The following is a 26,851-nucleotide window of genomic DNA, read 5'->3' as shown; positions in this document are numbered from 1 at the left end:
AACCAATGCTAGGGTGACGAAACGTTCCTTGGGTTCAACTTGGAGAATCTTGGTCATGTGTGGTGTTCATGTTGGCAAGTATCAATCTTTCTAGAATCTTGTTGTGAAGATGGTGACTTGAATTAGAAGTGGATTTCATTCAAGGATAAAGGTTCAAGGTCACTAATTCAAGGAAGATGTGCTCAAAGTAAAGAAGCCAAGTTGGATGCACACCTCAGATTGTGATTGATCAACACACGGCATAGGATGAAAAAGAGAAGCTCAAGAAGTTGAAATGTAATTTATCTTTGATCTTGAGTTTAGGTATGCCGTACTATCAAGAGGGATGCATCACAATAGTCTTTGGTTTAGTCTCAGTGCTCAAGTAACCCATGTGAGTTGAGAGAGACACAAAGCCTCAAGAACACATATTAACTCTGCTGTCAGGGCAAATCCGGAAGTTCCGGATTTGGAATCCGGAAGTTCCGGATTTGGCACACGTGGTACTAACGGCTAGTTGGTTTGAAAACCCGGAGGTTCCGGGTTGTAGAATCCGGAAGTTCCGGATTCTAACTGTCACATAACGGCTAGTTTTGTTGGGACTGACTATTTATACCCCTTAGCCCCCTCCTTGGTGGGCTGCTGTTCCAGGCTCTTTTCTGTTGATTGCTGGTCGTCCAAAGAAACTTGGTAGCCATAGTTGAGCTCTCCCCAACCTCTCTTTGTGAGATTGTGTGATTAGTGTATATCCTTGAGTTGGGTTGAGAGAGTTGAATGCTTGAGAGCATTAGAGAGCACAGCAAACCTTGAGCACTTGAGATTAGTCGTGATTTGTGTGATTCGCATTTGTTACTCTTGGAGGTGAAGCCTCCTAGACGGCTAAGCGTCGCCGGATAGCTCCCAAGGATTGTGGTGAGCAGCGGCAAGTTTATTGCAGCACCGATCTTGTGCCACGAGGGCGCATGGTCATATAGTGGAAGGAGGAGATAGCTTGACCTTGGAGTCGATATAAACTTCCTCAACGGAGACTAGGATTCACACGTGGATGCACGGGGTGAATCTGAACTTCGGTAAAACAAATCCTTGTGTTCATTGCATTTACATTTGTTTTGTGGATTTGAGGAGCTCTCCATTAGACACTTGTGTCTTGGAGATATTGTGTTTTCGTATGTGCAGGATCTGCGTGAACCTGCTCAAGGAACTTCTCTGAGCAGACTCTACAATTGGGGTGCGCCTATTCACCCCCCTCTAGGCGACATCACGGTCCTTACACATATGGATGCTTATATTGTTATAACCAATTCTTATGACAGTGTACCTATATGTAGGAAAATATTATGTTGTCGATGCGGGCTATCCTAATCGTCCGGGTTACCTTTGTCCATACAAGGGTGAGAGGTATCACTTACCTGAGTGCCATCGAGGTATTGAACCAAATTCTCCAAAAGAAAAGTTCAACCGGATACATTCATCTGTTCGTAATGTTATTGAGCGCTCATTTGGACTATTGAAGATGAAATGGCAACTGCTATATAAGATGCCTAGCTTCTCAATGCTAACACAGAAGAAGATTGTCGCTGCTACCATGGTTCTTCATAATTTCATACGTGAGCATGCAAGTGATGATGAGGATTTTGCTAATTTCGATCGAGATCCTAACTTTGTGCCTACTATCCCAGAAAGATACAACAAATATGCTGTGTCCCCGCACGACTCTGATGATTCAACAGATGAACCAAGCTTTGTGACTATGAACGTATTCCGTGATAGTATGGTTACATCTATTGCACTTGCATGGAACTAGTGTAATAGTTTTTATTATTATGAACCTGTCATTAAGAAATATTTAAGTGTGGACATTGGATCTATATATTTATATTATTTATGGAATATTTGGTAGACTTCTGTAGCGTATTGGTGTTATAGTATGGACATTGTAGCTATTAAGAATTTATCTCATTATTGGTACAATCTCAAACCATGGGCAAAAACGACAATCCACCTTCACAACCCTCTTTTCTGGAGCTGAGGGCACCCTCCATGCCAAACACACTAACCAGCCAGCTCCAACTCCACCCAGAGCTAGTTCCAGCTGGAGTTTTGGAGTAGACCTGGGCATGGGTCACCCGACCCGAACAACCCGACCCAACCCGCCCGAAAAAAACCCGACCCGACCCGACCCGAGCTACGTGGCGGGTGGGCGCGGGCCGTATTTTTTTGACCCGCAACAATCAACGGGCCGGGCACGGGCCGTGATTTTTGACCCAAAACCCGACCCAACCCGAAAAACCCAACCCAAAGGCCAAAAAAACCCGACCCAACTCGAAAAAAACTCGACCCGACACGCCCGCGCAAGGTGCACGGGCCAACCCGACCCGACCCGGTGATAGATACGGGTCGGGCGCGGGCCGTCCTATGCGACCCGTGACCCGACCTTGACCCGACCCGAACCCGACCCGACCCGACGTTTGCCCAGGTCTATTTTGGAGTGGAGCTGCTCCAGGCAGAATTGGAGCCATGCCAAACAGGCCCTAAACCTCTACCTCTGGATCGATCCGCGCCGTAATCTACACACGTATACCAGCCGTAGGGCAGTGATCGTTACAGGCTGTCTGACCGTGACCAAGAGCCTCCACGCACGCATCCACGCGACGCAAGTCAAGCCTCCGGTACACCACACACCGGATGCCTGGCGTGCCACACGGCCGCAAGCCACTCCATGGGCCCACCTGCTAGCGCCCTAGGGATGGGTGGCTCCGGCGTAGCGTAGGCCTCCTGCCCGCTGCCCTCCGCGTCATCTGGCCGGCGCCTACGCCCCTCTCATCGATCCACCCCGCCGCGTGTTTTAACGGCTCCGCTCCGCTGCTCCTCCTCGTCCGTCCCTTTCCCCCCCGCGCTCTCCCTCGCCTCTTTCTCGGCTCTGACTGACAGTGACGACCCCATGGGCGCGGCGGCGAGGACCGTCTCATCTCTGCTGCCAATCTGGCTCCTCAGCCTCGTCTGCGCGTCGAGTGAGTAATCCTAATCCTAATCCAATCGGCTTTTTTTTCTTTAGCTGCTGCGGCAGCAGCAGACCAGCAGTCTCTATTCTTGGCAATACCGATCTCGATCGCGAGGCCCGAGGAGTGCAGGGAAAGTTGGCGGGCGAGGGGATGGGGAAATGAAATCCAGGCTTTCCGAGCCTCAAAGATCTCCAGATGAATTTCTATGCCTTTTCTCAGTTTCTGGATTGGGTTGATTGAGCTAGGGGAGGATCTTGTCGGCTGCTTTTGTTTGTTCGGTGGGTGATTTACGAATGACGATGGCCCCGCCGGATTTCCGTGCGCCATTCGCGCGCGTGCAGGCGCGCAGCCGTACATCGGCGTCAACTACGGCGAGGTGGCGGACAACCTGCCGCCGCCGGAGGAGACGGCGCGGCTGCTCAAGTCCACGGCCATCTCCAAGGTCCGGCTCTACGGCGTCGACGCGGGGCTCATCCGCGCGCTGGCCGGCTCCAACATCTCCGTCGTCGTCGGCGTGGCCAACGGCGACATCCCCTCGCTGGCCGCGGACCCGGCCGCGGCGTCGCGGTGGCTCGCCGCCAACGTGCTCCCGTTCGTCCCGGCCACGGCCATCTCCGCCGTGGCCGTGGGCAACGAGGTGCTCGAGTCCGGGGACGCCTCCCTGGCCGCGGCGCTGCTCCCGGCCATGCAGAACCTCCGCGCCGCCGCCGCCGCCGCGGGCGGCGCCGCCGCGGGGGTCAGGTTCTCCACCGTCAACACCATGGGCGTGATGGCGCAGTCGGACCCGCCGTCCACGGGCGCGTTCCACCCGGACATCACACCGCAGGTGCAGGGCATCCTGAGCTTCCTCAGCAAGACCGGCGCGCCCTTCATGATCAACCCCTACCCGTGGTTCGCGTACCAGTCCGACCCGCGCCCGGACACGCTCGCCTTCTGCCTCTTCCAGCCCAACGCCGGCCGCGTCGACGCCGGCTCCAAGATCAAGTACACCAACATGTTCGACGCGCAGCTGGACGCCGTCAAGTCGGCGATGGTGCGCGCCGGGTACGGGAACGTGGACATCGTGGTGGCGGAGACGGGGTGGCCGACGAGGGGCGACGCCGGCGAGCCCGGCGCCTCGGTGGAGAACGCCCGGGCGTACGTGTCGAACCTGGTGGCCCACCTGCGGTCCGGCGCCGGCACGCCGCTGATGCCGGGGAGGCCGGTGGAGACGTACCTGTTCGCGCTGTACGACGAGGACCTCAAGCCCGGGCCGGCGTCGGAGCGCTCCTTCGGGCTGTACCACACGGACCTGAGCATGGCGTACGACGCCGGACTGGCGGGGGCGGGGGCCGCCGCGCCGGCGGCGGGGCAGCCGCGGGGCGGCGGCGGCGGCGGGTGGTGCGTGGCGCGGGACGGCGCGTCGGACGCGGAGCTGCAGGCGGACCTGGACTACGCGTGCGCGCAGGTGGGCGTGGACTGCGGCGCCATCCAGCCCGGCGGCGCGTGCTTCGAGCCCAACACGGTGCGCGCCCACGCCGCGTACGCCATCAACCAGCTCTACCAGGCGGCGGGGCGCCACCCCTGGAACTGCGACTTCCGGGCGTCCGCAACGCTCACCTCCGACAACCCCAGTGAGTGCACGCACGCGCCTCCCTTCCTCTCCGCGTCTCTCCGATCCGTCATGCTTCTCCCTGGTTCGTCATGGAGCCTCGGCCGTCAGCCGGCGCGAGGCAGCAGGCCTGGCCGCCGACATGGCCTGATTATTTTGTCCGGCGTTTGTTCCTGCAAATCTGCTTGAGCGCCGCAGAGAACACGGCAATGGTGGCATGACATGTGCGTGAGGAAAGGGAACCGGCTTTCCTCATTCCCCGTTGTCGTGGTGCAGTAAACCACGGCCGGGTGGCGGAAGGCACCCGCCCTAGCCCAGAGGGTGTGTACTCAGGGGGTAGCTAGTCTAGATCGATCTCCCTCAAGAACACAAGGAACACAGCAGGATTTAGAGTGGTTCGGGCCGCCGGAGCGTAATACCCTACGTCCACTGTGTGTTGTATTGCTTTCCCACCAGAGTGAGGAGGAGCGAGAGCTTGAGTCTGTATGGATCTGTCCTGTGCACAGCGAGCGCCTCCCTTTTATATCTCAAGGGGGCGCGTACACAGTCGTTGGATCCCCGACAGATGGGTCCAACGATGCAGTATAAACTAACGTACTGTTCATACATTATGGCGTCGCAGGCAAAGGACATCTCTCTCTTGGATTCCCTCGCCTGCTCCCGGAGCCCTTCGTCCATCATGTCCTAGCGTCGTCTTGTCAGGTCGGGCCCGTCGCAGCTAGTGGCACCGCCCGTCACATTGCTTAAGCGGGTGGTGTAGCTTGCGGCGTAGGCGGCATGATGGAAAAGTGCCGAGCTGTCGTATCCATTTAATGCTGCAGGCGGGCCCTGCGCGGATGCGGCACAGGCGGCTGCACTGTGCTTCTTGGTAATACGCGGTGCTCAGCGAGGCCTGACAAAGGCTGTCTCACGTACCGCGGCGGCAGAGCACGCCTTGTCCACCACATTAAATGCGGTGGGTGGGCGAGTCCCCCTGCGGAAGACTCGCGCACGATCCCGCGTCCTCGGGACACGTGGCGGTTCCGGACCCCTACATGGTGTGGGCGTCCGGACGGGCGCAGGAGGTCCCGGACCCCTATGGGGGTCCGGGCCTCGGCGGTCGGCACGGAGCTTCCCTTCTTTAGGGATACGTGGCGTCTCCGGACCCTTCCCCAGGCGGGGAGCGGGTCCGGGGCCGTTGGCCTAGTGAGGGAAGAGCCTGACCGGTGGGGCCTGGCTACTCCGCCTTTCCCGCGCAGCTATGGACAACTACGCGGGTCCTGTCTTGCTGCAGTAAGAGTGGGTATCCCTGTTACAGGGTACCGACAGTGGCCCCCGGGCCCACCTTGGGGAAGGTACGAACCCACAGGTGGGGCCACTTCTGCGATTTGGCTCTGTATGGCTTGAAGTTCCTTTCTGCAGGGGTCTCGACCGGCTTTGACCACCCGTCGGGTTGGATGCTGCCTCATCACGTCGCAACGGATTACTGACTATGGGCCCCACGATCAGTGGTTCACCTAGTCACACGCGCGACGCTCGGCATTGTTGCGGCCGGAGTAAACGGATCATTTACCACCGGCGCAGCTCCCGAGAAGCTCGGCCACGCCTGCGATTAATGCGCGCACGTCAGCTCGGCTTCCGCCTTGCTTCACGCGCGCGGGCGACGGTTCGGATCCCGCCTTTTCGCACCCTCGTTGATTACCCACCCTCCCTGACAGGTGGGCCTGGGCCCCCACGTCATGGACTGGGCGGCTAACTCCGGGTGCGGGCGTCGCTTGAGTTCCGGCGACGGTTCCGGGGCGTGCTGGTTGAGTCAGGCTTTATAGCGGGGCATACCGCATTCCACGGTTGCTTTCCCGCATTCGTCTTCTTCCTCCAGCCTTTGCGCCCCTTTGCCTCCGAGCCTTCCTCGCCCTTCTCTCCCCCCTACACAGGCTCCTTCCTCACCCACCAAGAGATGGCGTCCCTTGTTCATCCCCGTCGCTTCCAGACCGAGGGAGAACTGAACACAGTGCGCCGCCTGCTTGGGTGGAGCGCTCAGGAGACCGGCTGGGGCGTGCGAGCAGGCTCGGTTCCCCTTGGCAACCTCCGCGCCGGGGAGTTCGTGCTATTCACCTCGCACGTCTCCGCCGGCGTGGGACTGCCGATTTCTTCATTTTTGCTGCTGCTGCTGGAAGACTTCGGCCTCCAGCTTCATAATCTGACGCCCCACTCCCTCCTCCTGGCGTCCATCTTTGTGCATTTATGCGAGATGTTCGTGGGAGTGCGTCCCTGCGTCATCCTCTTCCGCTACTTCTTTATCCTGGTGAGGTCCGGAAGGAGCAGGGACGAAGTGGGAGGGTACTACTTCCAGATAAGGAGCGACCTGCCGACCCCTTACATTCCCGGCCTTGCTGGCGGAAGGTGGGAGGAGTGGCGCAGGGATTGGGTGATCGCCACCACCGGAGTCAACGAGCGCCTCGTCCTGCCGACCGCGGGGCCCGCCTCCAACAAAGCATCCTGGAGGACCAAGCCATCGCTGCAGCCGGAGTTCGACTCCGTGCTGGACAAAATCAGGTCGCTGGCGGAGAGCGGCCTCACCTCATGGCACGTGCTCGGCGACTTCGTGAAGCGCCGGATCGCCCCCCTGAAGCAGCGGCCGCGACCGGCGTGGAGCTTCACCGGCCTCAACGATTGCAGCAGGACCCACCGCGGGGAGGGAAGCAACCTGACCCAGGAGGCCTTGGAGGTCCTGGTGCGGAACGTGACGGGAGACACCTTCATCCCGGAGAACCTGATTCTCCCGCAGAGCATAGTCCCCCTCTGCGAGGACCCGGCGAGGGCGGCGGTGCTGGCCACCCTGCCAACCCTGGACGACGGGGGACTGGCCCCACGGCAGACCGGAGGTGACCCGGACCGCGGGCTCCGGATCCCTGGCACGTCCGGGGATCAGGCTACGCTGAGCGCTGCGGGGTCCGGTGCCACCACGAAGGGGAAGCAGGCCGCGGCTAGCAGTGCGGTCGCGGCCGGCTCCAGCCGGGCACAGGGCAGCTCCGGTGCGTCGTCGGGAGACGCAGGCCGGCGGAGGCTGCTCCGGGGCGACGGAACCCTGGTCTCGGAGCCCGCCGCGAAGCGCCAGAGGTCTTCTGAGGGTGCAGGCCAGGGTAGCTCCCGGGCTGCCGGCTCCCACGGGTCCTCTGGCGCAACTGGATCACCACCATCGCCGCCAAGGAGTTCTTCCCGCCGGCAGCAAGAGCAGCAGCAAGAGCAGCCGCAAGAGCAGCGGCAGCAGGCACGCGGGCGGCAACAGCAGCAACAGGTGCGACCACGGGTTGTGCCCATGCCACAGCCACAGGGACAGCAGCAGCGGGAGCAAGCCCGGGTCGCGCCTGCATCGCAGCTGCAGGGGCAGCAGCAGCAACAGGAGCAGCCGCAGGAGAAGAGGACCGGGCTCCGGGGACGCTGGGTCCCCGGTACTTCCGGGTCAGTGTCATTCTTCTCTCCTCCTTTGTGCCGGTGCTCTGTTTTTTTTTATGGCTTTTCTGCTTTGCTACCAGGGCTTCCCGCCCCAGCGGTTCTTCTACCACCGTTGGCACATCAGCAGGTGCCCGGGCGGCGGCGACCTCGGCATCGACAGCGACGGAGGCAGCAGGTGCGGGACCCTCAGGTACGGCGTCCTGCTGCTTACTCCGTGGCACATGATGCGATGCTGACTGTCATGCCATTTCCAGACTCTGCAGTGCTCAGTGCAGCAGCGGCGGCGGCGGTGGCGCCGGTGCTGGGTGCAGCCGCACCCGATGCCGTGGTGGCTGAAGAGCCGGCTCTGGACGCCGCGGCCCCCGATGCTGCAGCGGCGGAGGCGCCAGAGCTAGGCGGAGCCGCACCCGACACGGTGGTGGAGGTGCCGGTGCAGGGCGCAGCCGCACCTGACATATCGGTGGCGGGGGCACCCGACGCGGCGGCCGCAACCGTACCCGACGCGGCCGCGTCCGCCACGGCGGCACCGGAGTTGGGTTCGGCCACGCCCGACTCGGCGGCAGCGGGGGCGCCGGAGCTGGGCTCGGCCGCTCCCGACTCGGCGGCAGCGGGGGCGCCGGAGCTGGGACCGGCCGCGCCCCACTCGGCGACAGCGGAGGCGCCGGAGCTGGGACCGGCCGCGCCCCACTCGGCGACAGCGGAGGTGCCGGAGCTGGGCCCGGCCGCGCCCGACTCGGCGGCAGCGGAGGCGCCGGAGACGAGTGCCGCAGCGGAAGCCCCTAGCCCCAGCTCCGGTCCTGTTGCAGAGGAGGAGTTGGAGGTGGTCTTTGGCAGGCGGCTCCCGCAGCTTCAGCTCCCGGAGGAGGATGCGACTCCGCTTCCTCAGGTGCTGTCGCGAGTTCGGCGTTCGATCGAGGAGGCAACCTCCTCCGCCGAGGTGGCCTTCCGGCGGGAGTGGTCAGCTCTGGAGAGCGAGCGTCAGCGCCTCTCCGATTGGCACACCCGTCTGGAGGCGCATACGAAGGCTGAAGCCTCCCACGCCGCGGAAACTCGGTCAAAGCTCAAGGCGGACCAAGAGGCCTACCGAGCCAACCTTAAGAAGGTGTTTGACCGAGAGTTCGCGGTGTCAAACCGAGAGAAATCCCTGGCACAGCGGGAGCGGGACTTCACCCTGGAGGTTGTTGGCTTTGCTGCTCAACGGTCTGACCTCGAGGCCCACCTCGCAGCCCAACAGTCAGAGCTGGAGACTCGCAGCGAGGACCTCGAGGTCCGGAGGCAGGAGCTCGACGTCTTCTCTGCAACTCTGCAGGGATGGCGTGAACAACTGCAGGAGAGGGCCCGTCAGCTGACTGCCGACGAGGCAGATTTGGAGGAGGACCGGAAGTCCCTCGCCAAGCGGGAGGCTCACGCCACCGGCATAGAGAAGGAGCTCGGGCGCCAGCGAGACTCGCTCAAGAAGCTGAAGGCGTGGGCGGAGCAGAGGGAGGCCAAGCTCGAGGAGAGGTCCCGCGTGCTCGAGGAGAGGTCCCGCGAGGTGGAGGTGGCGAAGGTGGCCCTGGACACCCGGGTGCAAGAGGCGGTCCGGGAGGCGGTCCGGAAGCACCAGGAGGACCAGCGCGCAGGAGCCCAGCGGATCGCTGACTGGGCGGCCGAAGCGAGCCTCGCACTGGTGCCATTTGGGATGAGCCCAATCCAGGTGGCGGAGCCGCCAGCTTCGATAGCTGACGCGCTCCCAGTGCTGAGCTCTGCTTCGGATAGGCTCCAGCGCCTGGGGCCGGTCCTTGCTGGACAGCTCGAAACCGAGGGCCGCGAGCTGATCCGGATGGTGGCGGAGCACATCCTGACCTGCTTCCGGAGCCACGACCCGACCATCTCGTTGGCGCCCGTGGTCGATGGCCCTGTAGCGGAGACAGAGGCCGCCGCTCGGGACAGCGTGCAGGAGGTCGTTGACTTCGTCGCCTCCTACTTCAAGCGAGAGCCTGCAGACCCTTGAGCTGGGCATTGTATCTTTTTCCTGTTGCATTATGTAACAAACTTTGTACTAGCTGAAAAAATTTTTTTGAAGCAGAAAAACTTCAACTTAGCTGTTTGTCAGTTGTTGATTTGCAATATGCAGCACCCCGGCGCCCTGGCCCCCTGGCAGATAGGTTCAGTTGCTTCGACCTGTCTGCCATCTGAGCCGTAGAAGATACTCCGGACCTCCTTGGCATAGGGCTGCATAGCCTGCAAGACGATCAAGCGTCTTGTTCTCTGTGTAGTATACAGGAGTACAGATAGAAGAATCAAGTTTGCTTATGTAGTAGCAACGATGCTGCAACTTAGCTATTTGACGCATGCAGAATTCATCCATGATGTCTGGGACAAAGCGGATGCCCTGGCCCCCTGGGAGAGAGACTCAGTTGCTATGAGTCTGTCTACCATCGAGATTGGCTCTTGTCCTGCATGAAAGCTTTGAAGCAGATACTTGGACCCCCTGGTAGGTAGGCTCAATGGTTTGAGACTGTCTACCACTGGCCAGGTTTGAACCTGTGTACCACTTCAAAGTTATAGCTTAGTAGCAGACCCGCGGGGCTCATTCCTGACCAATCCCAGGCTGGTACCAGGTCCAGGACTCTAGATGCGCAGGCCCAGGTAGCTCTGTGCTTGTTACAGAGTGGGGGAGTGCGTAGGCTTAGGGTCGGAACCAGGCTAAGGCGCTACGCAGGGCTCCGGACCACTCCAGGAAACAGCACGATCTTTCCGGACCTGGCTTCATCGTCCTAGACCCTTCGCAGCAGTGGGTGAGGCCACTTTGCTGTGCTCGATCCTTTGAGATATAGTGCTGGACACACCGTGTTGGACTTAGGAAGCCAGCTCTTGAGCTGGGACGAGGTCCGGGCCCCCAATTACCCGGCTCCAGGTACTAGAGCACTCGTTACAGGGTGGTGGAGAGTGCAGGCTTTTGGGTACGGAACCAGCTAAGCGGCTACACTGGGCTCCGAACCACCCCAGGAAACAAGTACCCGCTCCCCAGAGTAGGTCCCAAGGGGTCCGGACCCCTCTCCAGCAGGAAGAGGGTCCGGACCTGTACGGTAGTCCAGCAGCTCAATGCAGATCTTAGTTGCAGCAATAAGAGTAGAGGTCCCGCGGGGGTTAGAGAAAGGCGAAAATTCCGAGAATCGAAATGCGTAATTTAACTTTGACACAAAGACAGAACTAGGAGAAAATCTTTCCTTTGCAATCTCGATGTACATGGCTTGCGCGATGGATGCCAGAGGCCGGGTTTATGAGGTCGGACCTCTACCGCTCTGAGCCGCGCGTTAGCCGCTAGTGCGATGGATGCCAGAGGTCGGGTTTACGAGGGTGGCCCTCAACCGCTCCGGGCCGCACGCTAACTCTATCTTGTTACAAAGGAAAAGTTATTTCCCTGCTCTGCCTAGGTGTAAAACTTACGCAGATACTCTATGTTCCACGGGTTGGGCAGCGGCACTCCGTCTTCTGTGGCGAGGCGAACGCACCCGGGCCGGCATACCTCTGTAACCTTGAAAGGCCCCTCCCAGGTGGGGGAGAGTTTGTGGAGCCCCGCTCGGTTCAGGATCCGTCTGAGGACGAGGTCGCCAGCCCGGAGCTCCCTACTGTGCACGAACCGTTGATGATAGCGCCGGAGCGCCTGGTTGTAGCGTGCATTTCGGATTGCTGCTCGCCACCTTCGCTCGTCAACGAAGTCCACGTCGTCGCACCGCAGCTGCTCCTGCATGGATTCGTCAAAGGCCTGGACCCGTGGTGAGCCCAGGTGAATTTCTGGGGGAAGGCATGCTTCAGCCCCGTAGACCAGGAAGAACGGAGTCTCCCCGGTAGCCCGGCTGGGTGTGGTCCGGTTGCCCCATAGTACACACGGAAGCTCGTCAACCCATTTGGCACCATGCTTTTTCAAGCAGTTGTAGGTGCGGGTCTTGAGTCCCCTGAGGATCTCTGCATTCGCTCTCTCAACCTGTCCATTGCTGCGGGGATGTGCCACGGACGCAAAGCATAGCTGGATGCCAATGTCCTCACAGTACTCTTGGAAAAGTCTGCTTTTGAATTGGGTCCCGTTGTCCGCGATGACGCGGTTTGGGACGCCAAATCTGCACACAATGGACCTGAGGAATGCGACTGCTGATTTCTTAGTAATATTCACCACAGGAGTAACCTCCGGCCACTTGGTGAACTTGTCGATGGCGACATAGAGGAACCGGTATCCGCCGACAGCCCGGGGGAAAGGCCCCAGGATATCCACACCCCACACAGCGAATGGCCATGAGGGTGGAATCATCTGCAGAGCTTGAGCTGGGGTGTGTATTTGCTTTGCATGGAACTGGCATGCTTTGCAGGACCTTACCAGCTCAGCCGCATCCTGGAGTGCTGTTGGCCAGTAGAAGCCATGCCGAAAGGCCTTGCCAACAAGCGTGCGAGAGGAGGAATGACTTCTGCACTCGCCTCCATGGATCTCCGCGAGCAGTTCGCGGCCCTCTCCCTGGGAAATGCATCGCATGAGGATTCCGTTGGCGCCACGGCGGTAGAGATCCCCTTCTACCACCGCGTAGCGTTTAGCCAATCGGACTATGCGCTCAGCGGACACATCGTCATCAGGGAGGATGTTATCCTTCAGGTAGTCCCGGATCTCGGAGATCCATGCATCGGGAGCTCCCAAAGCAGGTAGGGGTGGCTCTGTGAGGACACCAGGCTCCTCAACAGAACACACAGCCCCAGTTGGGCACCATAGGTGGAATGCTGCCGGGACCGCTAGCTTCGAGGTGCCAGCTTGATCCCCGTCACCCGGCTCGGCGGGCTGGGCGGTAGGTTTCAGCAGCCGTCTTTCAAAGACACCCTCAGGCACAGATGCCCAGGTAGATGCTCTCGCAGAGAGATCATCTGCTGCTGAGTTGTGCTCGCGGGGAACGTGTTGTAGTTCCAAGGCGTCGAAGTCCTTCTCGAGCTTCCTCACGTGTATGAGGTATGCCGCGAGCTGGGGATTATTGCAGTTGCAATCCCCTCGGACCTGCTTAATGATTAGCTGGGAGTCCCCCTTCACCAGAAGCTGCCGGACCCCCAATGAGAGGGCTTGCGTCAGGCTGAAGATCAGAGCCTCGTATTCCGCCATGTTGTTGGTGGCCTTGAACTCAAGGTGCACCATGTACTTCAGCTGATCTCCGTTTGGGTCAATGAGGACCACACCAGCCCCGGCCCACTTCTCGCGGGCGGACCCATCAAAGAAGAGTGTCCAGTGAGGTTCGGTGAAGACTGGTGTCCTGATTTCCGGCTCCGGGGGTCCAACGTTTATGACCGGACCCCAAGGGTTGCTTGGGGAAGGAGTCCACTCCGCTATGAAATCAGCCAGGATCTGGCTCTTGACCGCATGGCGTGGCTGGAAATCCAGTTGGAACTCCGCCAGCTCTGCTGCCCACTTGGCGATATTGCCTGTGGCGTTGGAGTTGTGTAGGATCGCTCTTAATGGGTAAGAGGTCATTACAACAACTCGGTGTGCTTGAAAGTAGTGGCGCAGTTTCCTGGACGCAATAAGTATTGCATAGATAAGCTTATGCGTCTCAAGATACCTGGCCTTTGCCTCGTGGAGTACTTCACTGACGTAGTAGACTGGCTTTTGGACAGTCCGGACCCTAGTTCCTGGGTCCGGCTCGCCCTTGTCCACCACATCTGTCCCTTGGGCCCCCAGTGGTTCTGGGTTCCCACCGTGATGAGGCTCCTCCGGACCTGCCTGTGCAGGATCCGGACCTTCAAGCTGGGGTGAGGCTGACGGGCCCCCGTGTCCGGGGTCCGGCTCACCATCCTTGGCCAAGAGGACCTTGGTGCTCCCCTGGCAAGTTTGCTCCATCCTTTCGGCGACCAGCACCATGCTGACCGCCTCCGCAGATGCAGCAAGATACAGAAACAACGGCTCACCGGGTTCTGGTGCCACCAATACTGGCAGCGAGGTGAGGTGCTGCTTCAGCTCCTGGAAGGCCTGTTCAGCCTCTTCGGTCCATGAAAATGGACCGGACCTCCTCAACAGCTTGAAGAAGGGAAGGGCCCTCTCAGCCAGCCTCGATATGAAGCGGCTAAGAGCAGCGAGAGATCCAGTAAGCTTCTGGACGTCCTTGATGCGGCCAGGAGGCCTCATTGCTTCGATCGCCTTGATCTTGGCTGGGTTTGCCTCGATGCCTCGATGCGAGACCAGGAAACCCAGCAGCTTCCCTGCTGAGACGCCGAAGATGCACTTCTCTGGGTTCAGCTTCGTGCGCGTGGCACGAAGACGGTCGAAGACGAGGGACAGGTCCTCCACGAGTGTTGACCCTACCTTAGTCTTGACCACAATGTCATCGACATACACCTCAACAATATCTCTAATTAGATTACAGAAGGTTTTGTTCATAGCTCGTACAAACGTGGGTAAGGCATTCCTTAGACCATACGGCATGACAATGTAGCAATAAAGCCCATCTACTGTTACAAAGGCAGTATGCTTCCTATCCTCTCTAGACATCTGAATCTGGTGGAAACCAGAGTATGCATCTAGGAAAGACAAGAGATCACACCCGGAGGTGGAGTCCACGATCTGATCGATACGCGGAAGAGGATAGGGGTCTCTTGGACATGCCTTGTTGAGGCTGGTGTAGTCGATGCACATCCGGAGCTTCCCGTTGGCCTTTGGGACGACGACCGGATTGGCCAACCACTCGGGATGGTGGACCTCCTCGATGAAGCCGGCGTGTAGGAGCTTGTGGACTTCTTCGCGGATGAAGTTCTGCCGCTCCACGGACTGCTTCCGAGGCTTCTGGCGCACCGGCGTGGCGTCGGGGTAGATCCTCAGATTGTGCTCGATCACTTCCCTGGGGATCCCGGGCATCTGTGACGGTTCCCAGGCGAACACGTCGACATTTGCCCGGAGGAAAGCGATGAGCGCGTCTTCCTATTTCTCCTCCAGGTTCCCCGCGATGCGGGTGGTCCTGGTGGAGTCTGCTCCAATCTGTACCGACTTCACGGGGACTTGGTCCGGATCAGATTGTTGGACCTTGGGAGCCTTTGCAGGCGCCCTGGGTTGCGAGGTGGACGGATCCTCCTCGGAGCGTGCAGCCTCTGCCGCCAGAGTATGCAGTCTCTCAACTGCAGCGACGGCAGCGGTGCGGTCGCCCTGCACGGTGAGGACTCCGGCAGGGGAAGGCATTTTCAAGACCAAATACCCATAGTGGGCAATGGCCATGAAGCGGTAGAGTGCCGGTCGGCCAATGATGGCGTTGAACGGGAGGTTCACCTCCGCAACATCGAACATGACGCTCTCTGTGCGGAAGTTCTCCTCGGTCCCGAACGTGACCGGCAATGTGATGCTCCCCAGGGGGAACACCGGGTGTGGGCCCACTCCGGAGAATGGGCGAGAGGGAGTCAGCTTGGACTCTGGGATCTGCAGCTGCTTAAATGCTGCATAACTGATGACGTTGAGGCCAGCCCCACCGTCAATCAGCACGTGGTAGGGCCTCACGTTGGATATGACAGGAGCGGTGACTAAAGGTAGCACACCAGCTCCGGCCATATTCTCCGGGCAGTCGGATGGCCCGAAAGAGATGGTGGTGTTCATCCACCTCTGGTGCGGCGCCGCCCTCGGGACCCCCGGCTTCACCGAAAGGACTTCCCGGCGAAGGGTCTTCACGTCCCGCCGGGAGACAAGCTCCCAGCTCCCGCCATACATTACGTACAGCTTCTTGCGGCGGTCGCCGTTGTCGGAATCGGAGTCGTCGTTGTGATAGACGCCCTTCAGCTCTCGAGCGGGGGATTGGTACCCCAGCTCCTTCTCCCCGGCTGCGGCCCCGCTGTCAGAGGCCTTCTCCTTGCCGGCCCGCTGGCGAGGAGGGGGTGAGTCATCCTTAGAGGACTGCTCCCGCCGCCCACTGACCCGTTTCGCGAGCTTTTGGATCTCGCGGCAGTCAGCGGCGCTGTGGCGAGCGGTGGGATGCACTGGGCATGAACCTCCGCTTCCACCTTGCGGGCGAGGGCGTTTGCCGTGTGTATTCTGGCCCCCAGCCGCTGCCGCCGCTGCCGGCGCCGCTGCTGGCGCTGCTGCTGCAACGACTGGTCCGCCAGAATGCGGCTCCCCGCGACCCCGGTTCTTCTTCTTCTTGCCACCGCCCTGAGCGGTAGCACTGGAGCCACCAGCCTTGGTGTCTCCGTCTTGGGGGGCTGAGTGCCATGCACGGCCCTCAGCGGCCCTGGCACACTTGTCTGCCAGGGAGAAAAGCGTAGTGACGCTTTCCACCTCGTGCGTCGCCAGCTTCTCGAGCATCTTCTCATCACGCACCCCCTGGCGGAAAGCAGTAATAATAGATGCATCTGAGATACGAGGAATGGTACCCCGTACCTTGGTGAAGCGCGAGATGAAAGCCCGAAGCGTTTCCCCGGGTTTTTGCCTCACGGCGTGAAGGTGTGCCTCCACACCATGCTGCTGGTAGGCGCTGGCGAAGTTCGCTGTGAACCTCGCACAGAGCTCTTCCCAGGACTGGATCGTCCCAGGTGTGAGGTTCATGAGCCAGGTCCGGGCTGGCCCAGACAAGGCTACATGAAAGTAGCTTGCCATGACGGCGCCGTTGCCACCAGCCGCTGTGATGGCGGTAACGTACACCTGCAGGAATTCCGACGGGTTAGTAGTACCGTCGTACTTTTCCGGCAGGTGGGGGCGGAACTTGGGTGGCCACGCCACGGCGCGGAGGTGCTCCGCAAGCGCAGCACAGCCCACCCCGGCCACCGGTGCACTTGACTGAATCCGGGCGTTCACCGGAGGCCTGGGTGCCGCTGCGTCCAGATCGACATTGAGGTTGCGTCCCTCAATGTTGAGACGGCGCTCTCGCGCCCTCTCGACAGCGATGCGGGCATCCTCCCCCGCGCGCCGGCGGTTGAGCTCCGCCCGCAAGTCTTCTGTTCGTGCACCCCTCACGGTGGGGGAGCGCACAGATGCCGACGCACCGCCCTGACGCTGGTGGTAAGGTACCACCGCGTTGCCAGGCGGAGGTCGTTGCCCAGTCTTCGCAGAACTGGGGGAGGCCTGAGCCAGGTGGAGGAGACGGTCGACGTCGTCTCGCCACTGCCTCAGGGCGTCTGGCGAGGCTGCCTCAGCCGGAGGGTTGCGAAGCAACTCCCTAGCCGCTGCTAGCGCCCCGCCGCTCGCAGCCTGTGAGGGGGGCCCTTGATGGACGCCCTGACTCTTGCCGGCGGGCGGCGCGTGCCGCCGCCAACGGTGGCTGCTCCACAGGCACAGTTGCCCCTGGAGCAGGAACGCGAGAGGCATGTGGCGTGGAGGACGCCACCCCCTCCGTCATCTCCACGTCGTCCACGCGAACCATGGGGACGAAGAAGATGATGAAATGCGACCAGCTAGCGCCCCTACCTGGCGCGCCAAATGTCGTGGTGCAGCAAACCACGGCCGGGTGGCGGAAGGCACCCGCCCTAGCCCAGAGGGTGTGTACTCAGGGGGTAGCTAGTCTAGATCGATCTCCCTCAAGAACACAAGGAACACAGCAGGATTTAGAGTGGTTCGGGCCGCCGGAGCGTAATACCCTACGTCCACTGTGTGTTGTATTGCTTTCCCACCAGAGTGAGGAGGAGCGAGAGCTTGAGTCTGTATGGATCTGTCCTGTGCACAGCGAGCGCCTCCCTTTTATATCTCAAGGGGGCGCGTACACAGCCGTTGGATCCCCGACAGATGGGTCCAACGATGCAGTATAAACTAACGTACTGTTCATACATTATGACGTCGCAGGCAAAGTAGATCTCTCTCTTGGATTCCCTCGCCTGCTCCCGGAGCCCTTCGTCCATCATGTCCTAGCGTCGTCTTGTCAGGTCGGGCCCGTCGCAGCTAGTGGCACCGCCCGTCACATTGCTTAAGCGGGTGGTGTAGCTTGCGGCGTAGGCGGCATGATGGAAAAGTGCCGAGCTGTCGTATCCATTTAATGCTGCAGGCGGGCCCTGCGCGGATGCGGCACAGGCGGCTGCACTGTGCTTCTTGGTAATACGCGGTGCTCAGCGAGGCCTGACAAAGGCTGTCTCACGTACCGCGGCGGCAGAGCACGCCTTGTCCACCACATTAAATGCGGTGGGTGGGCGAGTCCCCCTGCGGAAGACTCGCGCACGATCCCGCGTCCTCGGGACACGTGGCGGTTCCGGACCCCTACATGGTGTGGGCGTCCGGACGGGCGCAGGAGGTCCCGGACCCCTATGGGGGTCCGGGCCTCGGCGGTCGGCACGGAGCTTCCCTTCTTTAGGGATACGTGGCGTCTCCGGACCCTTCCCCAGGCGGGGAGCGGGTCCGGGGCCGTTGGCCTAGTGAGGGAAGAGCCTGACCGGTGGGGCCTGGCTACTCCGCCTTTCCCGCGCAGCTATGGACAACTACGCGGGTCCTGCCTTGCTGCAGTAAGAGTGGGTATCCCTGTTACAGGGTACCGACACCCGTCATCTCTTTCCTTCATCCATTGTTCATGTGCTGACCGGAGCTGGTCATCAGGCTTTCTGACGCGTCCCACATTCCCCAGCTAAAAGCCTGCAGTTTTAGGTGCAGACAGCAAGCATGATCACAGAATTAGTGGCAGGTTAAAGTTACAGTGCCCAAGTTTGCATTGCTATCGGTCTGACATTGGATTGGAGTCACACTCTAGCATCTCTCTCACGTCATCTAGGTGTCTGCTTGCTTTTGTTGTTACGCTGAAATCTTTGGCATGATTGCTAGGTATAGATTAGCTCAATTTCTTGCTCTGTAATGTGCATCGTCAGCAGATGGTTCCTTGCCGGACATTGTCATCTTTGGATACCTGCAGCTCATCGCCGAAGAGGCAATCTGATGAAATCTCGTTTCTCTCCTCGCAGGCTACGGCGCGTGCGTGTACACCGGGGGAGGCCAATGATGGGAGGCAGCCACTGTCTAACCCCGGCAGCGTGGCGCACGACTCGTCCTCCGCTGCGAGGGCCATGGTGATCGGCTTGGGCTGCTGCGGGGGGCGGGGGCCCTCTGGACGGATCGAATAAAGCTTCAAATAATGGCGGTGGTTGTCGACCTGTTGTGGTGTAGGGACGCCAAGTGCATGTGCAGTGGCGAGTGCAAAGCGTCCCCTTGTTTGGCTTCGTCGTAGCAGCAGCAGAAGTTTCCCCTTGGCTGGCGGCTGGCCTTTGTGTTGAGAGAACAGAAGATTGCCTTTGTTTGTGAGCTGTGACAGTTGTCGTTCGCGGCTTTGTGTAAACCGAGTGTCAGTTGCTGTCAGCCTGTCAGTGATGGCACATGGACATGTGGCGTGTGTTAATGTATGCGTGTGTCTGTCCATAAGTAGAATAATTTGACTGAATTATTCAAATTTTTACCCTAAAAATGTTACCATGCCAGCATGATCTTGTGCAGTGCAAGAACTGGTATAAACTGTATCAGGATGAGCCCAACGGGAAAGGTCTCGGCCGAAAACGTGCTGCGTCAACGTCGGTCGATGGCGTGGTCGCACGGGGGATAACGGTTGGTACGTTGGGCGTGGACCTGCCGTGGATTTGTTAGAAAAAGTCACATCAGATACTGTAGTATATTATATTGTAGTATTTTTTATTTGTTTGTGGTAAATATTATTTTATTATAGTCTAATTAGGTTCAAAAGATTCGTCTCACAACGTACATCAAAACTATACAATTAATTTTTTTATTTACCTACATTTATTACTTCATGCATAAGTCATTTGCTATATTTAATATTTCGATGTGATGGAAAGTTTGGAAAGTTTGAAGGAGTTTGGGAAAGTGAACACAGCCCACAGCCCGGGCCGAAAACTTTGTCGGATTTCCATGTGGCGCATAGGACATGTGACTGCCGTCATCTTCCTTCCAACGTCATTTTCGCCGTGATGGACTTTTAACCCGACCGTTTTGGGCTAACCCGCACGCGGTATCTTCGGTTACAACTCCGACGGAGGAAAAAAAAAGGGAAGTGGAAAAAAAAGTCACGGCTAATCATGCTGCATTTGAGATATACGGGAGTACGGGACTCTTTGGAGGTTACACTAGGTTGCTAAACACACGAGTGTGCGTGTATTGTGAATATATAATTTGTGCTGTGTAATTTAAAAAAAATAACTACGAAAAAATTGTAATTTTAAAAAAACCCAACAGAATTTGATATAATATATAGTACTAGTCGACGATCCACAGTAAACACCTTCCCTCGTCATGTCCGGGTTTTCTCACGCCCCGATGATCGCCGGTGATAGGCTATCAATTGTCGTCTCTGTCAATTGGGGTGCTAGCGGCCGCCGGCCATCCCCCTCATTTCAGACTTGTACCGCAGCTCGGCACAAGTCCAGCCGCCACGAAGGCGAGGTAGACGAAGCACACAAGTTGTGCAGGGCTACGTTTGTTTGTTGTGTTAGGAATAGTAACATTTTGATTACTAATTACGATGTCAAATAAAATCAGTTTACAAAACTATTTTCAGAACTCTGCGCTAGGAACATGAAGAATCTAATGAGGTCTTTGACCTCGTGATTAGATAATAATTACTGTAGTATCATTGTAGCCAATTATCAATTAATTATCGTCATTAGACTCGTCATGAAAAATTACACCCATTTTTTAAAAAAATTTATAAATAAATTTAATTTATTATTCTATGCATCGAGATTCTTCTCTCAGAAAACGAAAACATACGTGATAGTTTTAATGACAAGTGTGAAGCCCACAACCAAGAACCAACGGTCAGTGCTCCCGTGGACCCATCCCCATCAATCCCAGCCGCAGCAGAGGCTGCCATAAACGATAGACACCACGTCAACTTGGGCCCGCGGTTCGTTACCCGACCCCACATGTCATGCACCCCGAAGCGAGCACGCCCACCACTCCGCTACGCCCGCCCCTTCCAAAACCCACCGCGTCCCCAGCAACTCACACCCCAACCTCCCTCTCTCGGGCGGCTCTCCCCATCGCGCACCTTGTCAGTTTCTCGCCGCCGCCGCCGCGGGTTCGCCTCCTGCTCCTCCGGACCCCACCGCGGCGGGAGCTTCCGAAGCTTGGCTGCAGCCATTGGAGGCGCCCCCCTGGCCCTCTCCATGTGCGCGTCCCGGTAGATCCCCCACCACCCCCGCCGTCGCGCGAGTCCCCGGCGCAGAGGCTAGCGGGCGGCACCCGATGGCGTCCGTGGCGGAGCTCAAGGAGAAGCACGCCGCGGCGACGGCCTCGGTCAACTCCCTGCGCGAGCGCCTCCGCCAGCGCCGGGAGATGCTCCTCGACACCGACGGTGAGGAGCCCGCCCTCTTTCTCCTCCTCCAGCGCCTCGTCGTCAGGAATCCTCACGCGAGTTGGGGGAATTTGCGGACATTCGCTGATTGATGTGTCTGTGCGCGACTGTGCCGTGCAGTGGCGAGGTACTCCAAGGCGCAGGGGAGGGCGCCGGTGAGCTTCAACCCGACGGATCTGGTCTGCTGCCGCACGCTGCAGGGCCACAGCGGAAAGGTTGTTGACTTGCTCTCTCACCTCTCCATTTCGGCGCAGCTATTTTGCGACTTCAACTTTAGTTTCTGTTTCCTCGTGTGCAATTTGGAGTGTGAGTCTGGGAGATGGGTGAGCTCTTTTTTCTACTTCATTTTCTTTTGCTTTTGCGGATTGCTGAATTTGGAACGTGAGGTCAGTAATTGTAGCAACTCGTAGCTGCGTCATTGTTCTTCACGAGTAAAAACTCGTAGCTGCGTCGTTGTTCGTCACGGGTAAAAACTCGTACCTGCTTGACTTTAGCTTCAACTTGTGTTTTATAATTTCGTCTAATTTAGCATGGATTTAGCACTGTTCATGTCTCTGTAGACTCGCTGTTGTTGATTACAGCACAGTTAGCTTGTGGTTTGGGGAAATCATGATGCCATTTTGGAAGAGCACAAGTTTAGCTGGCACCTAATCCACTTCATGCACTTTTCTTTTTGTTACAAAATACAGTACTATAATCCCAATATGCCAGGCATATATGGTTTTGAGGTTGTTTGGTCCTCCCTCCATTTCAAAATTTGAAGATCTTACGCGTTTAAGGGGAGAGTATTTGTGAGTGCTCAATTGCTCATTGAACTTGGGTCCTGTAGGAAGCGTATCTACAGACTTATCCAATAAGCGAGGTTGACCCTGTCAAGTTGTAAAATTTTGGGCATTTTGCAATATATGGTTAGAACTTAAGAACAGTAGTAATTCGAAATTTCATCTGTAATTAGATAATACTTATCGTGGTAAAATCTGTGGTTAGGTTAAATTGGAGCTCAATTTCGGGTTATGATAGTTGTTAACTGACCCATATAGAATTTTTAGAAACTGAGAGGACAGGACTCCATGATCAAGGTTTGTAAACATTTGTCCTCATCCATCAATATGTAGGTTTGGTCCTGTAGGATATGAGATTCTTCTAGCAGGCAAGGCTAATCTTACCAGTGAATACAATTATGGGTGTTCTGAAGTACATCGGCACAGCTCAGTTCTGGTTATAGTGATTTCCATCACACCCCTAATCAGATAATATTACCTCAGAAAGAATGCATCTTTATGTTGAATCAAAATGCAAATTTTAAAGTATTAGCTAAGACTATGATGCTAAAGTTTTGAACTTCTGGTGCTTTGAAATTCCAACTGTTCTAACATCTAAGATTCCTAGATTTAGGTTTTGTCGTTGTTCTTGGAAATTGGGCACCTCAGTATCTTGTTAGTATACTAGTTTGCAAAATTGCTACATGAAATGGTTATATGGTGCTATAACTAGTATTAACTCATAACTCATCACAGGTATATTCTCTGGATTGGACTCCTGAAAAGAATTGGATAGTCAGTGCCTCACAAGATGGAAGGCTAATTGTATGGAATGCATTAACAAGCCAGAAAACGCATGCCATAAAGCTGCATTGCCCATGGGTGATGACATGTGCTTTTGCACCCAATGGCCAGTCAGTTGCCTGTGGTGGTCTAGATAGTGCATGCTCTATTTTCAATCTTAACTCGCAAGCAGACAGAGATGGGAACATGCCTGTATCTAGAATTCTTACTGGACACAAGGGCTATGTATCGTCATGCCAATATGTCCCAGATCAGGAAACTCGCCTTATTACAAGCTCAGGCGATCAGACATGTGTTCTGTGGGATGTTACTACTGGCCAGAGGATATCGATATTTGGAGGTGAATTTCCATCAGGGCATACAGCTGATGTTCTAAGGTAATTGCTTGTTGTTTCAGGACTGTGTTTTTAGTGTTGTGTGTACTAGCACAGATTTCCCTCATAACTAATATATCTTCTCACTTGATAAATTTTCAATTTAAGGCGTTGGTACAATAGGTTGCTAGCTCTACCAATATGTCAATACTTGATGACCAAAAATACTACTATTGCTTCTAAAGTTTTGTTTGAGGACTGATTGTTATCTCCTAATTATTAATTGATATCTTCTCACTTGATACATTTTCAATTTAAGCTGGTAGATACTAGATTGATAGCTTTATCAATATGCTCAATATTTGATGACCAGAAATACCGCTATTACTTCTAAAGTTTTGTTGGCTAACTGATTGTTATCATCATGGACTTGCATAAATATTCTCAATAATGTATTGAAAGGATCATGCCACCGCCGTTTAGCTACTTAAATAAATGACGGGTTTGTATTTGTTGGCTGCGACAATTGGACAATGCATACTTTTTTAGCACTGGCTGTAATTAGTAGCAACAAGCACGCAGGCTCTTCAGCAGTTGCACAAGTATGCATTTTGTTAACGCTCTTTCCTTAAAGGCTGCTGATATTACATCACTTATTCCGAATGAAATTTTTATCCTCGTAGAATTAGGCACCACTTACCAACTATTCTAGCTACCACATGCAAGGCAAATGCATTATGCCTATTTGGCAAATACATCAACATCAATGAGATATGGTAGCACGGTTATGTTGTTGCTTTACAAATGTTTTGCTGGAAATGCAGGTTTATTTGGTCGCCATTGAAATTTGGAGTTTGCTAATACTTTTGCTTGTCTATAGGTTTGGTTTTGAGTTCTCTGATCTTTCCGTTTCTTTTTCAGTGTATCCATCAACTCATCAAATACAAATATGTTTGTCTCTGGCTCATGTGATGCAACTGTGAGGTTGTGGGATATAAGAATTGCAAGTCGGGCTGTCCGAACCTATCATGGACATGAGGGTGACGTTAACAGTGTGAAGTTTTTCCCTGATGGCCATAGGTTTGGTACTGGCTCAGATGATGGAACATGTAGATTATTTGACATGAGAACAGGGCATCAACTTCAGGTGTACAGTAGGGAGCCTGCTAGAAATGATAATGAATTACCTACTGTTACATCTATAGCATTTTCGATATCAGGAAGGCTACTTTTTGCTGGGTACTCCAATGGTGACTGTTATGTGTGGGACACACTTCTTGCCGAGGTTTGTATTTTTGGCTATTTTCCATGAAATTAAATACAGCTTATATATTTGAAAGGAAAATTAACGCCAAGAATCAACACTGATCAAATTACTGCTATATTAACTGTTCAACCACAATTTGGTTTGCTTCTATACTTTAAAAAATTACATATTTGATTGTGGTACAGTTTGTGAACCATATAAATTCAAATTTGACTAGTGATATAATCTATGTTAGAGACACCTAACTCCGTTGCCATTCAGTAACAATATAGGCATACAGCAACCGGCATACAAATTTAGAGGCTGCTGCTACAGATTACTCCCTCCGGTCAGTAAAAGGTGACGATTTAGACATCTAAAATGAGCTAGATGAAAGTTAAAAATTCATGTCTGGAACATCAACTTTAGGTGACTGGAGGGTCGTAACTTGTATTGTATCCAAAGATTCCTAGTTCCTGCATTAGGCCAAGAGGTTAAATACATAAGCTTGAATTGGGCCAACTTGATGTGTAATTGATTACCTGCATGTAAAAGCATATCTGACTTCAAGCTATTGTGAAAGGCTTGTGGCGGCCTCCCACCATTTTATATCTGCCTCCCTTTATTGCTGATTTATTCTCTTGTTAATATTTTAAAAATTTAAAAAATTCTCAGGTGGTACTTAATTTGGGAAACCTCCAGAACTCCCATGATGGTCGGATAAGTTGCCTTGGAATGTCATCTGATGGGAGTGCATTGTGTACAGGAAGTTGGGACAAAAATTTGAAGGTAAGGACCTTCCTCAATGGCGTAAACTTTTTTATGTCTTGGACACTAACAGTTCTACTAGAACTAAGTAGTAGTTGTACTACATGGTAAATGCTCTTGGTTAAGCCCCTTTCAAAGTGTCTTCTTGTGCATTGCCTGAATTTTTGTGAGCCTTTGTGCACCTTTTGTTATCAATTTTTATCCCCCAAGCCCTAACCTTCCTACATGTGCGTGTATCATAATTCAATACTAGTTAGGATATGAGGGTACAGAGTTTGCAATGTTTTGCCCAGGTAACCTGCAAGGTAGATTAAATCTTACATGGTACTCCCTCCGTCCCAAATTTTTAGTTGTTTTGGCTTTTCTAGATGCATAATTTTTGCTATGCATCTACATATATATAATGTCTAGTTGCATCGAAAGATTAATGTATCTAGAAAAGCTAAAACAACTAATAATTTAGAACAGAGGGAGTACTGATTAGAGAACTATTTGGATTGAAATAGTAGTACTTATTAATACCTAGGGTGGATTACGCTCTTCTTTTTCCCATTCATATCATATTTCTATCGGTAACACTGGGAATTACACAGCTGAGTATAGCACTATCATATGCAATCCCAGATAGAGAATGATTTGGAGTGAACTTCAGCTTCTGATCTTAAAGTTGTCTTGTTGAAATTTACAGATTTGGGCCTTCAGTGGACACCGGAAAATAGTGTGAAGCACTGAAGCCACATTTCTTCGCCATGTTGTATGTTTCGTTGCCGTGCATTACGAATGGTGATCTTTGATCGACTTGACTTGTTCCTGGGGATCGATTTGTTGTTTTTGTAGTATAGCATCTTGTGTACCGTGCCTATGTTCAATGGGGGAAAAAGGAGCAATTTCTCGGCAACACATCATGTGCTGTATCTTGTTGAGTTAGTGTCTGTTGATACTGTTATTACCAGTATATCAGCAAAGTGTGACCTACCCTTTCTTTGTACAACCTTTTTCTTGTTTGGAGTTAGAGAAGTAGCATGTATATTCCGAAACTAATCTATCAGTTTATCTTTTGATAAATTTGGAACATTAGCTTCCTCTGATGTATGCATTATTTCCACGTTTAGCAATGTTGTATTCTTACCAGGTACTAGTTATTTGTCTGTTTGGTTGAGTCACTGCTGGTGTCCCCCTTGACTTTCCTCCATTTTTTTGGTATCAAAATTGATGTACACGTCATTTCTAACAATTTAACTATTCTTGGTACAATGACAAGGCCAAGCAAGAGTAACGAAGGTATATATACAAAATTGTTTCACAAGACCTACTGAATAAAATTTTAAAGTTGAATGCACCTTTATATTCAAACAGTGATTCGTACGCATGCTTGAGGATATTCGAATTTATATTTGTATTCATTCAGTTTGACAATACGGATGCAAATGTGAAAAGTGCACTGTTTAATCCGTTTTCCGGCCAACTTGTAAAATGCATGGACTTCATGGACTTGTTAATCATCTGGCGTTCCTTGTTTATTAAACCTCTGCTCTGGGAGGAGTGTCAGGCATAGGCAACCACAAATCCAAGCTAGGAATTTTGCTCATCTCCTGTCAATATTGGGAACATGAGCTTTTTCACTTATACAAAGTAAAAATACAGCATTTAAATCTGGAATTATCATTTGAAAATCCAATCAAATTTCATTTA

The 26,851-nt window shown here is 54.7% G+C and overlaps 2 protein-coding genes across 2 annotated transcripts; both read left to right on the top strand.

Moving 5' to 3' along the window:
- Positions 1-2,760: 2,760 nt before the first annotated feature.
- On the top strand, positions 2,761-19,363 carry LOC120648386 (glucan endo-1,3-beta-glucosidase 7-like). The gene is made up of 3 exons (XM_039925148.1): positions 2,761-2,990; positions 3,323-4,594; positions 18,868-19,363. Exons 1-3 carry the CDS (start codon positions 2,921-2,923, stop codon positions 18,903-18,905), a joined length of 1,380 nt encoding a protein of 459 aa, XP_039781082.1. The 5' UTR covers positions 2,761-2,920; the 3' UTR covers positions 18,906-19,363.
- Positions 19,364-20,912: 1,549 nt separating this feature from the next.
- On the top strand, positions 20,913-26,233 carry LOC120648387 (guanine nucleotide-binding protein subunit beta). Its single transcript, XM_039925149.1, has 6 exons — positions 20,913-21,266; positions 21,387-21,481; positions 22,784-23,208; positions 24,067-24,430; positions 25,067-25,180; positions 25,848-26,233. Exons 1-6 carry the CDS (start codon positions 21,158-21,160, stop codon positions 25,881-25,883), a joined length of 1,143 nt encoding a protein of 380 aa, XP_039781083.1. The 5' UTR covers positions 20,913-21,157; the 3' UTR covers positions 25,884-26,233.
- The last annotated feature ends 618 nt before the right edge of the window (positions 26,234-26,851 follow it).

The sequence above is a fragment of the Panicum virgatum genome, chromosome 9K (assembly GCF_016808335.1).
Source record: "Panicum virgatum strain AP13 chromosome 9K, P.virgatum_v5, whole genome shotgun sequence".
Classification (NCBI taxonomy): Eukaryota; Viridiplantae; Streptophyta; class Magnoliopsida; order Poales; family Poaceae; genus Panicum; species Panicum virgatum.
Note: the sequence above shows the minus strand (reverse complement) of the source record. Positions and strands in the feature narration are given on the sequence as shown.

Excerpts from the sequence above, each read along its gene's own strand:
- LOC120648386 (XM_039925148.1), top strand. The coding sequence starts at position 2,921 with ATGGGCGCGGCGGCGAGGACCGTCTCATCTCTGCTGCCAATCTGGCTC. Across the intron at positions 2,991-3,322 it reads CAGCCTCGTCTGCGCGTCGA|GCGCGCAGCCGTACATCGGC; the intron begins GTGAGTAATCCT and ends GCGCGCGTGCAG. Across the intron at positions 4,595-18,867 it reads GCTCACCTCCGACAACCCCA|GCTACGGCGCGTGCGTGTAC; the intron begins GTGAGTGCACGC and ends CTCTCCTCGCAG.
- LOC120648387 (XM_039925149.1), top strand. The coding sequence starts at position 21,158 with ATGGCGTCCGTGGCGGAGCTCAAGGAGAAGCACGCCGCGGCGACGGCC. Across the intron at positions 21,482-22,783 it reads TGCAGGGCCACAGCGGAAAG|GTATATTCTCTGGATTGGAC; the intron begins GTTGTTGACTTG and ends AACTCATCACAG. Across the intron at positions 24,431-25,066 it reads GGGACACACTTCTTGCCGAG|GTGGTACTTAATTTGGGAAA; the intron begins GTTTGTATTTTT and ends AAAAATTCTCAG.